This window comes from Malaclemys terrapin, chromosome 3, assembly GCF_027887155.1.
Source record: "Malaclemys terrapin pileata isolate rMalTer1 chromosome 3, rMalTer1.hap1, whole genome shotgun sequence".
Lineage (NCBI taxonomy): Eukaryota > Metazoa > Chordata > Testudines > Emydidae > Malaclemys > Malaclemys terrapin.
This window is the reverse complement of record NC_071507.1, coordinates 162,503,560-162,517,343: the sequence shown is the minus strand read 5'-3', so window position 1 is coordinate 162,517,343 and position 13,784 is coordinate 162,503,560. Positions and strand designations below refer to the sequence as shown.

The 13,784-nt window shown below is 40.3% G+C and overlaps 1 protein-coding gene across 1 annotated transcript in view; it reads left to right on the top strand.

Annotated features, from left to right (window-relative positions):
* FAM83B (family with sequence similarity 83 member B) overlaps window positions 1-13,577 on the top strand; it is a 75,977-nt gene extending 62,400 nt beyond the window's left edge. The window contains exons 4-5 of the mRNA XM_054023727.1: window positions 2,176-2,300; window positions 6,655-13,577. Of these exons, the coding sequence (XP_053879702.1) occupies window positions 2,176-2,300; window positions 6,655-9,013 (2,484 nt within the window). The 3' untranslated portion in view covers window positions 9,014-13,577. The remainder of the gene's footprint in view (window positions 1-2,175; window positions 2,301-6,654) is intronic.
* The last annotated feature ends 207 nt before the right edge of the window (window positions 13,578-13,784 follow it).

Genomic DNA, 13,784 nt, shown 5'->3' with positions numbered 1-13,784 from the left:
GTCTGCTTGACCTGCCACACCTTCCTACCTCACCTAAATAGCCAGGTGGTCCAGGTCCTGATGGACAATACAGTGGCTCTATATCAACAAGCAAGGCAGAACTAGGTCATCTACCCTTTTCCAGGAAGCCCTCAGGCTATGGGAATTCTGTGTACAACACAATATCCATCTTGTAGCCGCACACCTCCCCGGGGCCAGGAATCTCTTGGCAGATCACCTCAGCAGGACCTTCTCGTTTCGCCATGAGTGGTCTTTCCATCCAGATGTGGGCTACTCCACTGGTGAACCTGTTCACGTCTAGGCAGAACAAGAAATGCCACATTTTCTGCTCCTTTCAGAGGTTCGACAGAGGCTTCCTGTTGGACACTTTCCTGCTTCTGTGGCCGGGGGCTCTAATGTATGCCTTCCTCCCAGTTCCATTGATCCACAGAGTCCTCGTGAAGTTCAAGCAGGACAGGAAGAAAGTGATCCTCACAGCGCCGGCGTGTCCGCACCAACACTGGTTCAGTATGCTGCTGGACTTCTTGATGGTTGCTCCATTATGGCTACTGCTCTGGTTGGATCTGCACACAAAACCACAGCAGTTTTCTGCATCCAGACCTGGCGGTGCTGCACCTGACAGTTTGGCTGCTGCATGGTTAAATGTAGAGGAACAGGAGTGCTTGGTTGGTGTCCAACAGGTCCTGTTGGGCAGCAGAAAGCCCTCCAGCAGGGCAACCTATCTGCCCAAATGGAAGCGGTTCGCTTGTTGGATCTCAAATAAATGCATTCAGTCCGAGCGGGCCTCACTGCAGTTAATCCTGGACTACCTTTTGCATCTCAAGCTCCAACGCCTGTCCCTTTCAACTATCAAGGTCCACTTGTCTGCTATATTAGCCTTCCATCCGCCACTTGACGGTAGGTTGGTTTTTGCCCAGGACATGATTGCCAGGTTCCTCAAGGGCCTCGAGCGCCTCTACCCGCACATCAGGGACCCCATCCCTCCGTGGGACCTGAATCTTGTGCTGTCGCAGCTCACGGGACCCCCCTCCCTCCCTTCGAGCCTCTGGCTTCTTTCTCTCTCTTTCTCCTTTCCTGGAAGGTCGCATTCTTGGTTGCAATGACATCTGCCCGCTGGGTCTCTGAGATTAGGGCGCTTACCTCGGAACCGCCCTATACAGTCTTTTACAAAGACAAGGTCTAGCTGCGGCGGCACCCGGCTTTCCTGCCCAAGGTGGTCTCACAGTTTCATACGGGTCAGGACATTTACTTACCTGTTTTTTCCCCAAAGCCGCATAACGAGGAGGAGGAGGAACATAGGTTGCATTCCCTAGACATCAGGAGGGCGCTAGCCTTCTACATTGAAAGGACCAAGGCATTCCGCAATTTGACGCAATTGTTCGTCATGGTGGCCAACAGGATGAAAGGTCGTCCCGTGTCTGCTCAAAAAATTTCTTCTTGTGTCACTGCCTGCATTCACTGCTGATATGATGGTGATCATGAACACCCACTAAACCAGAGCGCAAGCCTCTTTGTCAGCCTTTCTAGACCAGGTACCTATCCAGGACATCTGTAAGGTAGCCACCAGGTAATCCATCCACACGTTCACGTCCCATTATCCAGCAGGCGCGGGATGATGCTAGTTTCGGTAGAGCAGTGTGGCAAGCCACAAGACCATGAACTCCAAGCCCACCTCCGAGGATATTGCTTGTGAGTCACCTAGAATGGAATCGACATGAGCAAGCACTCGAAGAATTAAAAGTGGTTACCCACCTTTTCGTAACTTGTTCGTCGAGATGTGTTGCTCATGTCCATTCCATTACTCGCCCTCCTGGCCCTTTGTTGGAGTTGCCAGCAAGAAGAAACTGAGGGAGCGCATGTTCGGCGGTATACTGATGCATGAGCGCAACACTAAGGGGGCGCCACAGCCGACCCTACAGATAACACTAAGGCAAAAGTCTCCGACTGTGCACAGGGGTGCATACGCACCTAGAATGGAATGTACATGAGCAACACATCTCGAAGAATAACATTACAAAAGGTAGGTAACAGTTTTTCTTTCTTTCTCTCTCTCTCTCAGCCTCCAACTCCCTACATCCCTGATACTTAAAAGTGCAGTATCAGGCCCTGAGATCTTAAATATAAACAGCAACATTAATTTTGTTCATTTTAAACATCTTCTATAATCTTTTTCAGAACATCAGGGTGCGGACAGTAAAAGGACAAGATTATTATTCCAAATCAGGGGCAAAATTCCATGGAAAAATGGAACAGAAATTTCTTCTGGTTGACTGTAAGAAAGTCATGTATGGTACTTACAGGTAAGTTCAATACACAAAGCTGTGAATAGAATGTTTCCTTAAAGGTAATCAGAATATGACTCTTTCATGATAAGTAACTTTGCTATTTCTGAAAATGGTCAGTATACTCTATGGTTAACTTTGATATAATTTATATTGTATATTATTGAATAAGTCTGACATAGAAGTTTTGTTGGGTAACTAACATAATGTAGGGCCAAATTTTGAACTCCTCATTCAGTATTTAGTGAATAAGGACTCAAACAGACTCAATTTGGCTTCAGTTCAAAGAAGTCAGTAAAAACAGAGGTCATGTCTACACTTACTGGGGATCAACGCTGCTGCAATCGATGCAGTGGGGGGTCTATTTAGCAGGACTAATGATGACCCGGTAAATTGACCGCAGGTTGCTCTTCCGTCGACTCTGGTATTCCACTGGAACGAAAAGAGTGAGGTAAGTTGATGCGAGGGCGTCTCCATCGACACAGTGCAGTGTAGAAAGGGGCGGCTCCAGGCACCAGTGCAGCAAGCTTGTGCCTGGGGCAGCAAGCTGCGGGGGGCGGCGTGCCGGTCACCATGAGGGCGGCAGTCAGGCAGCCTTCGGCAGTGTGCCTGCGGGAGGTCCGCTGGTCCCCCGGCTTTGGCAGTAATTCGGTGGCAGGTACGCCGAAGGCAAGGGACCGGCAGATCAACCGCAGAAACGCTGCCAAATCCACGTGACCAGTGGACCCCCAACAGGCATGCCACCGAAGGCCACCTGATTGCTGTGCTTGGAGCGGCAAAAAACATAGAGCCTCCCCTGAGTGTAGACACCGCAGTAAGTCGACCTAAGTTACGTCGACTCCAACTACATTATTTGCACAGCTGGAGTAACATAGCTTAGGTCGACTTATCCCGGTAGTGTAGACCAGGCCAGAGTAAGGACCCCAGTATTTGTCCCATACCATTTAATTATTCTTATTTAATATTCTCCTTAGAAAAGATCACCAAGGTATATTTCATAAGCTCTCCTGTTAAACTTCTATTTGTAATAGTCCTCCAGATACTTGCATCGTTAATTTGTTCTTTCCTGTTTTGTGTTCTACACTGTGATCCAAATTCAGAGGTGATAATGTATAAGGTAAGATAAGTTAGACTCTCTTACACTTGGTTAGATTTCCCTTAGACCAACTTATATCTACTTAACAATATACAAATATGTGCAAGGGAGTGAAAATTGCCATAACTTACATATTGAGGAGGTAGAAAAGACTATAAAAATGTGGTAAGCTAAAAGGAGGATGGCCAACTTTGTCTTTCACATTATTAAACGTTTTTATTTGCTTTTCTTGCAACACTTCTCTCTTTTGGGCTCTCAAATTTATTTGCAGCAACATAGAGATTATGGGCTAGATCCTCAGCTGGTGTCTGATAGAGTTCTGCCAGTGTACACCAGCTGACAATCTGGCCCCCTATGCTTAGTGAGACTCAGCTAACTAAATTCAGTTGTGAGGTGTGCAAGGTGATGAGGGAAGTGCCAGGTTCAAAAGTGAGTAAGGATAAGAGGACGCAGAGGGAATCTGACTGGTTTGACATCTTTCACTGATAATGCCTTTGAAATGTTAGTGTCTGTGAGAATGTGACTTTGAAAATTACTATGTCTCAAAGAAAAGCATTTTAGAAAATTGCTGTTTTCATGACCAGACACTTTGGGGCCTAAATCCATTTCTGCTGAAATTAAGCTTCCATTAAAAAAAAAGTTTCAAGGAATTATGGTAGCTAGGACTATCATATTTGAATTTGTCTTCTAAAAATTAGTTAAAACTACAGAATTTTTTAATGTTCAAAAGTACAGTACACTCATTTAATAACTTCATTGAAAATGAATGAGAAATAGAACTGTTTTACATGATGCATTATGTTAACTTTTTGATGTAATTCTATTATATTTTCATATTTCTTTCCTGAAAAATACAAAACTAACTGAACAAATAAAATAAAAGAAGTAAGACATTCAAATTAACTCAACAATCCTTATTACTATCATCAGGACCAATAAATGGTAACATATTGCTTAATACCTTCACTTTCAGTTTTCTTTCATTATTTTGATGCAAGGAAGAATGGGATCATAAAATAAATGTATATCTGTTACAAATGTAATCTACAAAATATGTAGTTTTAATAGTGACATCACGGTGTGGCACTTTACTCCTGGGGAAATTCTGTGTCAAAAATTCTGCATAGAATATTTTAAAATTCTGCATATTTTATTTGTCAAAATAATGCAATATAATCACTCTGGTTTCAATTATTTCGGTAATTTGTTTAAACTACAATACAATGGATGGAGAATGGGAGTGGGGAGCATTGGAGGAGATCCACCAACCACCTTGCCTACTAGTAATGTAACTAGGTTTGATCCTATATTTCTAGTTATTAGTCAACAAATAAATGCAGTCGTAGGCTCAGTGTTACATCATAGGCAACTGAACAGCAAGTGAGGACTGGGGAATTAAACTCACAATTTATATTGGCTACTGACCATCTCCAGAAAGATCAGTAGCAAACAGTTCATGGAGCACATTTTGATAGGAAATTTTTTCAGTCCAAAAATTTAGACCTGTTCTAATCACTAAAACATCGTAAGCATTTATAAGGCCGTACTGTCCCTTACACAACTCTGGCAATGTAAAGGAGCCTTAAACCTTTTACACCTGTTTTATACGCCTGGGGGAATTCACTAAGCAGGCAGGCTGCTACATTGTGGTTTGCCTGAGGGGACAGAGCCTGCCCCATACCTACCTCCTCAGAAACACCCCAAAACCCTGCCCCTCCACGCCGAGCATGCTGCAATAGTGAGTGAGAGGGAAAGAGTGTCTCCCTCTCACACATGCACAACTGCCTAGCCCCTCCCCCCAGTGGTGATTTACATCTCTACTGGCGGTTCCATGTGCCTGAACCAACCTGCCTGCAATGCCAGGGAGGGGTGTGTGACCACTCTTGGGGCTTCCCTTTGCTCCCCCATCAGAAGTCATTTTTCTGCAAGGAAGCAAAGAAATCTGTGGGGGACATGAATTCTGTGCAAACGCAGTGATGTAGAATTCCCCCAGGAGTAACACTTGGTAATCACAATGGCATTAATGCATCCATGTGACACAACATTTATAGTGGGGTTTTTTTGCATTTTTTGCTGATGTAAAGCTACCTTCTCCATTAATGCTGTGATTGGTACGTCTTCAACCATTCTGAACACACTACAGGAGAGTTAAATTTCCATTATCAAAGTATTATGTATGTATGTTATGAAGAGATTTCACTATCCAATTCTTGGGGTCTACTGGAGGAGTTAATTTATTTAACAATTCCAGTGTACATATTTTTGAGGATTTATGGTGCTTGTCAACACACAATTAGTTGTGGCAAGCGGGGGTGTGAATTTACCCCATTCTAACTGTCTGCATAGACGCAGCTGAATCGCATTAAAAGTTTGTTAATGTGCTTTGATCTAGTCCTCTTTGAAATTGGATTACATTGAAGCACGTTAACAAACTACTAATATATGGCAGCAGGGAGCACACAGACAGTTAATCCACAGCAGGCTAGAATGGGGTAGATTCACATCCTAGCTTGCAGCAAAGTAAATGTTTGTGTAGACAAGCTCTTATTTCTTCAGAACTGTGGAAAGACTTTTGCATATATTCCTAATTTACTATTTTCATATAATAATACAAATTACTTATGCATACTGTGGGCCTAATTTTCAGATGCGGCCTCTGAATTGCAGGGCTAATTTCAATAAACTATTTTTTTAATAAACTAATGGAGGTATCCCATCTCCTAGAACTGGAAGGACCTTGAAAGGTCATCAAGTCCAGCCCCCTGCCTTCACTAGCAGGACCAAGTACTGATTTTGCCCCAGATCCCTAAGTGGCCCCCTCAAGAATTGAACTCATAACCCTGGGTTTAGCAGGCCAATGCTCAAACCACTGAGCTATCCCTCCCCCCAAATTTTGCAGCTACAAATAATTGTACCTATAGTTTTACATACACTATTAATTGCTAGTGAAATTATTTGCACATGTGCACCTATCTACCCAATTTGTGGATGGAAACATTGAAATGTAAAGTGTTTGTAAGTACAATTAGAATGCAGCTCCCACTGAAATCAATGGTAAGTCTCCCACTGAATTCAAATGGAGTTGGATCAGGCCCTCCATATCTAAGTGCCATGAATCATGCTCACAATTAACTGCATGAATAAGTATTTGTGCATGAAAAAATATGCTTGCTAAATCAGAGAGTGGGAGGAGGCCCTCATAATAATGAGACCTGGTATGATGCATTTGTCCAAAAGTTTTAGAGTATTGCTAATTATAATTTGTTCTGCTTTCAGCTTTATGTGGTCATTTGAAAAAACCAACCTCAGCATGGTTCAAGTTATCACAGGACAACTGGTTGAATCCTTTGATGAAGAGTTTAGGACACTGTATGCCCGTTCCTCTGTTCCTAGTTCATTTGCCCCAGAATTAGGTAGGGTAAATAGTCAGAGGATACTCTGGGAGAATGGCATATGCCAGCATTCACAGTCTTCTTTAGCTTCGGTTTCCAGCCAACGAAACCTTTTTGGTAGGCAAGACAAGATTCACAAACTAGATCCCATTTACTTGAAAACTCGAGGAAGATATGCAGTGAATGAAATAGATACATATGGTTTGAGAAATCAAACCTACAACAAACTACCCTTTCATCCAGGTTTTAACATGCAAAATAAAATTCGGCAGAATCAACCCAGTGAACAAAATGAGCATTGGAAGAGACATAGTTATGCTGGGGAAAACCCAGAAAGGACTCCTTACTTTTTGCTACACCGAGCTATTAATCGGGCCAATAATGTATCAAATACTTGGAAGATGCCATCTGATAGCCTTAGTATCGTATCTTCTTTAAAGGGAGGCTATACAAACAATTGCAATGCACCCCAACAAAGTTTTGCTGATCGGTTTGCACAGCCAAAGATAAATATTGCAGAAAGAAATTCAATTGTACGGAGGTCTTTCAATGGAACAGATAATCATATCCGCTATCTGCAGCAGAGGATGCCAACCCTTGAACACACTACAAAATCATTTCTCCGTAACTGGCGAATTGAGTCATACTTAAATGATCAGTCAGATTCTGCTGCAGATTGCAGTGGATCAGCAGTCGGTGATAGGTATGAGGGCTATGACACAGCAGAAAATATTAAAGCTCATGCCCTTTATTCTCATTCTCGCCTGAGGTCATCATTAGCTTTTAAGCCAACTTTGCCAGAACAGCAGGAAGTAAGCAGCTGTACAAGTTCTTCAAATTCAACTATCGTTGGTTCAGAGGGAAGCGAAACACCTAAAGGGACGCCCAATCATATCCCGATTGTGAAAAATGTGACCGACAAAGAATCAGCAGAGGTCAGCACTAACATCCCACCTGACTCAGATGAACCAAAAAAGTCTGGAATGCAGGTTGCAGAAAACAAAAAACCTATTTTATACCCAAATGCCACTCAGGACCCATCTATCTACATGTACACAGCCTTCTATGTAAACAGACAGGCAGAAAATGGGAAGAACCACCAAAATGAAAATATACTAAAAAGGCGAAGTTTCCCTATATTTGACAACTCCAAGTCCACTTTGGATCATGGTGTCAACAAACAGGCGTCCAGCTATGTTTACAGCACACTGACTAGGCAGAGACTTAAGCGGCCAGAAAATCTAAAGCCCCCAGAGGATACAATAAAAAACTCTAAAAGCTTTCACAGTGTGACCAACCACATAGAACATGAAGAGAAAAATCTTGAAGAAGAATCAAAGAGCCCCACTACCACAAAGGCCATCTCTGTGGCTGCTCTAGCCGAAGATAGCAAAGAGGAACCTAGCAAAGAATGTACTTTAAAGAAAGAAAATAAGAATTCACCAAGTTTCCTGAAAAAGGGATCCCAGAAACTGAGGTCATTGCTAAATCTCACACAAGACAAGAAGGAAAACTTGTCAAAAAACAAAGGTCCTGTGTTTTATAGAATGTGCAGCAGTTCTGACACGTTGGTTTCTGAAGGCGAAGAGAATCAAAAGCCAAAAATATCTGAGACAAAGGCTGATTCCTCTCCAAGAAAAAAGAGGACCACCTCATCCAATTCACAAGGCAACTTGCATAAAAGTAAAGAGGATGTCACTTTGAGCCCACCAAAGTCTCCCAAGCCACCAAAGTCTCCAAAACCTCCATTTGATGAAAGCAGTAAAAAGTGCCCTACTTTATGCCCCCCTGAAAAGTTCTTAGAAACTCTAGTAGATGCATCCACTCCAAGATTTAATACTGAACAGATCCAGTACCAAGAGGTGAAAGAAGCTATAACTAATGCTACCCAGGAAACTGCATCTGTTTCTAGTCCTCCACAAAGAGTAAGCACAATGACATCCCAGCCTGGAAACTCAAAACACAAAGAGGAGTTATTAAGATCTCGTTTGAGTGAAAGACGTGTTTATAGTCGCTTTGAGCCATTCTTGAAGATGGAAAGCTCTGGTCAGCCCGCAAGAAATACACCCAAGAGCAGTACACACCTCCCAGAAACAAAAAGCAAAACCTTAGAGAATAACTATGCAAGGGGCAATCAGGTGGCTCATTACAACTCGACTGTATACCGTCCATTACAGCCAAATGAAAACAAGCTTCGAGGATTTATGCAAAAGTTTGGAAACTTACTATACAAAAACAAATAACACCTATATAGTCTGAGGACTGTGTGAAAAATAGCAAAGGCAGCAGCAGGACTGTAAGTATTTAACTGACTTAGATGGATGGGCAGGCCTGTAAAGTTTACAAGGGGTTAGAACTTTGGAATTGATGTATATGTTTTTATGTAATAAACCTAGAGTTATTATACTTCAGTCATTACACAAGTTCTGTGTCTAAAAGATGTTTTAAATTAGATGTTTATAATGTTTATACTGTAAGATTAATTTGAGATAGATACTTTCCCTCATTCAGAAAGTATGTAATAATACCTTATAAGTGTGAAAAAGAGGGAGGAGGTTTTTTAAACTCCAACTAATATTTTTTTCAAAAACCTATCATTTAAAAATAGAATAATACTGGGATAAGTGGTCTGCTGTGTCTTTTCAGCATTTATGTACTCTTGAAAGTAATAAAAGCAGATGTTAATTAATTGTATGTTACTTAGCCATTTAAACTAATTTTTGAAAGCCTCTTACAGACTTTACCATGTTACTGATTGTCCACACAGACTGTATTGAACTGTGAGGGTAACAAATGGAGAATCTCACTTATTGTACTGAATATTGTATGTAATTACATATCACCACAAACCTCAAAGTGACCCTCACACCAGGGTGTGGTGTACTTGTTTACAATGTGAAGTGGTTGTAACTGTAGGGTGACATTTTAAAAACTATTGATGCATCAAGATTTATTGAAAGTAGGCTGCAATTGGAGTTAATCCTCAAATGTACAGTTAACTTTTTATCATATATGCCAATATTCCCTACTGCATCCTTAGAAACATGTGCTTTCCTGTATTTTTAAATTTGGAGCATCAAGGAAGAAAATTAGTCTGTGGATTACCATTTCTCAATCAAGTTTGTAAGTTCCCCATATAGTACCTAGCTTTAAATGTTAGCAATTGAATTTGCAATTCTAACTTAAGTAGTCCAGTTAAGAAAAGTTGTAGGCACTTATTTCACTCAAAACTTGAAGTATTTCCAAAGACTAAAGTAATGGAAGCAACAAAAGACCTTTTAGACAGACTGGGTGAAATTCTTGGAGTCAGTGGTAAAATACCCATTGACATTAGTGGAACCAAGATTTCACCTATCTTGTTTATAAACTCCTGTTCCTAATTTCTTCCTATTTACTATATGGACCAAAGGACCATGCACAGGAATGCTCACTGTTCACTTGACCAGCTTGCATTCAAATCGTTTTTTAAAGTATGGAAACATTCACAAACTCTTTTCATTTGAATCGGTCAGTGCTAATTTAAGGATTTATCAAATTGAGATAATCTGTTTGCAAAATTCAGGTGTTCTGCCAGTGACTTCAATGGACATTGGATCAGGACCCAACCATTTTATTTAACTAAGACATGAGTAATTCCCACTGAAGTCAATAAAGAGTTACTTGTATCAAGCAGTAAGATAATCAGGACCCCACTACTGTGCATAGTAAATATAAGAAGAGTATGAGAGAGACAAGGTTGGTGAAGCATATATTTTATTGGACCAACTTCTCTTGGTGATAGAGACAAGTTTTTGAACTTATACAGAGCTCTTCTTTAGATCTGGGAAACCTTGTCTCTCTAATATCCTGGACCAACATGGCTACAACAACATTTCATATGAGAAGAGTCTGACACTGATGATTAATATTTAATGTTAATTCATTCACAAACATTTATTTTTAATGTCTATTCCTGAACTGATTGTTGAGATGAGCACACCAGTGATTTCTGTATGTTATTTCCTTTATTTTAATGGGGGAGGGATTTTGAATAAGAATATTGTGCTGTTGAAGAGAGCAACTCCCATCCAAATAACTTTTTTAAATAGCAACCATATTTTCATGCAGTGATTGTTAATATTATGGAAAAAGTTGTCTTGAATTAATCTCGCATTACTGGATTGACAGAGAGGCCCTGATTATGATCTCACTTAATTTAGCTTTATCTGTATAACTTGGAACAAATATGGCCCACGGCACCATAGTATCTAAGTGTTCTACACTCCTGTAACCCCACTGAGTTATTTCTGATTTATACTAACATATAGTGATCCATCCCTCGCCCATTCCCAGCTTCTGACAATCAGAGGCTAGGGACACAATCTCTTCCCATCCTGGCTAGTAGCCATTGTTGGACCTATCCTCCATGAATTTATCTACTTCTTTTTCGAACTCTGTTACAGTCTTGGCCTTCACAACATCCTCTGGAAAAAGAGTTCCACAGGTTGACTGTAAGTTGTGTGAAGAAATACTTCCTTTTGTTTGTTTTAAATCTGCTGTCTATTAATTTCATTTGGTGACCCCCTGGTTCTTGTGTTATGAGAAGGAGTAAATAACACTTCCTTATTTACTTTTGCCACATCAGTCATGATCAGATAGACCTCTATCCTACCCCCTTAGAGGTCTATAAAATCATTCCATTTGAAACCTAAAAGAGATGTGACCCAAAGATAATAGGCCCTACCTAGCTGAACTCTGAATTTCCAGATGCAGTTAAGACAGCAGATTATCTTTAAAATTTCATAGACCAAAGTAAAATGTATAATCAGTGGTTGATTATACCTCCCTCCCAACAGCACTCCTCAAAAATTCCAGTGAAGGGATATGCTATTTAATTCTTTTTTTTTTTTTTAAACATGCCTGATATGTTCATCGGCTACGTCAGAAACCTGCTTATTCCTCCCCACCTATGGCTGTGATGGGAGTCCTTGAACTATAGCGTGCTGCATTTCACCTAGAACCCTCTCCTGTTCCCATTAAAATCACAATGGTTATTGCCAGTTACTTCTATGAGGCAGGATCAGGACATTTCCCAAAGAACAGTTTTAATCAAAATGATATATAATAACAATAACTATTATATAGTGGGGATGGTATTTACAGTTAGTGGTGATCTCTTGTGTGTCAATTGTATGTTGGGTCTTTCTCTTTCCCTCTACCAAAAGTTTTCAGTTCCTTCTTAGCTGAGATATTTGAGAAAGTATATGAATTGCTTCACTAATACATGCTGTTAGTTTGCCTTTTCCATGCTGAACTGGCATCGCTGGAGTGTTCAGTACGGAGAAATGCCTCCTCACAACTCTAGGGGGCTGCCCAGTATGGACTCCTGTTACTCTCTAGACCGCAGCATTTTTTATTAACATTACATGTTTTATGATCAGCAGGTTTTCAGGAGGGTGTCCCAATTATGAGAACTCCACTGGAATACGTACAAGCTGCAGAGCTGCTCATGGCCCTGTAAGTCAGGATTTGTAAGCAATGGAAGCTCATTTATTTGCATTCTCCTGCCCTAGGCAGCTCTCCAGCATACCACCATAAAATGTTCATATATTTCCTTTTGGGGCTACCATGGCAGGTGCTAAAAGTTGCAGTTCCCTGTGTGTGTACATACATGTAGTAAATCTCATGAGATATAGTTTGTTACAATTTTTGGAAAATTACTATTTCTTCTATCAAAGGCAGATTGCTAAATCAAGAGAAAGAACATATAAACATTTCCAGTAAAATGCACGTAATATACATTTGTTTGCCAATTGTCTCTCTAGATGGGTATGGTTGAGAAAATTGCGTGGTGGGGAGGGAGAGAATGGACTGCTCACCTGACATTTTTTCTCTACAAGTAGAGTACAGAGAGTGTAACATAGGCCAGGAAAAAACCTTCCTGTACGAGTCTGCAATTAAAATACCGACAGGATACCACTACCAACATTTTATTTTCTTTACTGATTTAAGTATAGACTGGATGTAAAACACCAAATATTTGCATGTGAACATAGTGCATTTAAGTGTCTGTTCTACAATGCCTGTTCTTGCCTCATCTAGCAGTCAAAGAGCTCAAAAACCTGATTGTTTCCCACTGATTTTAATGGCCTTTGTATCAAGCTTTTAGAACCCAATCTAGCAAAGCATTTAAGCATGTGCTTATCTTTAAGCACTCAAGTAGTCCTAGCATAAAGTTAAAGTATAAAATTAAGCATGTGCTTAAGTGCTTTCCTTTATCATGGTCTAAAGACTCATAATACTACTTGGGCATCAAATCACATATTCCAATCAATTGTTAATCTAAATATATGTTTTTTTATTTACTTAGAGCAATGTCTGGATTTCACACAGCCAAGCTGTAGCCAGATCTGGATTTTATTGCCCCTTCCAAACCCCATGTAAATGGTAGCTATTGCTTCTGCTTTGTGTAATCTAGATGATGCAAAGGAAATAGACAGGATGTTATACACATATACAAGCATCCAGAATTGGTATTCTTGATTGCAAAGGAGAAAACAGAATTTACAAAAGTTTTGAAAGCACCAGGGAATTCCATGAAGCTAGGTTTTGGGCATGCCAGATTAATATGCCTGTTTCTAATCTGGATTTAGTTTTGCACTGTTATTCATTATGTAAACTCTGGTTTCTCACTGGAAATACTTACATTACATGGTAGTTAATGCCATGCATATACTGTATATGTACAAATGCAAACCAAAATTTGTCATGAAATAATTTATTACTTTTATTATTTTTTACCAAATAAAATGCTTCTTTTAAAGCTTAGTTTCTCTGACACCTTTATTTACATTGATTTCATACTACTATTAATATTTCTAGTTTTAAATATCTTCATCATTTTTTTTAATTTTAAAAAATGTACTGACATAAAACAAGTCAAGCAACAAATGTTGGTAATGAAAGCTCTAACCCTACAATTTAGTGCATGCTATGCCTTCATAGAGCCTCACTGATTTCCATGGGGCCTCATAC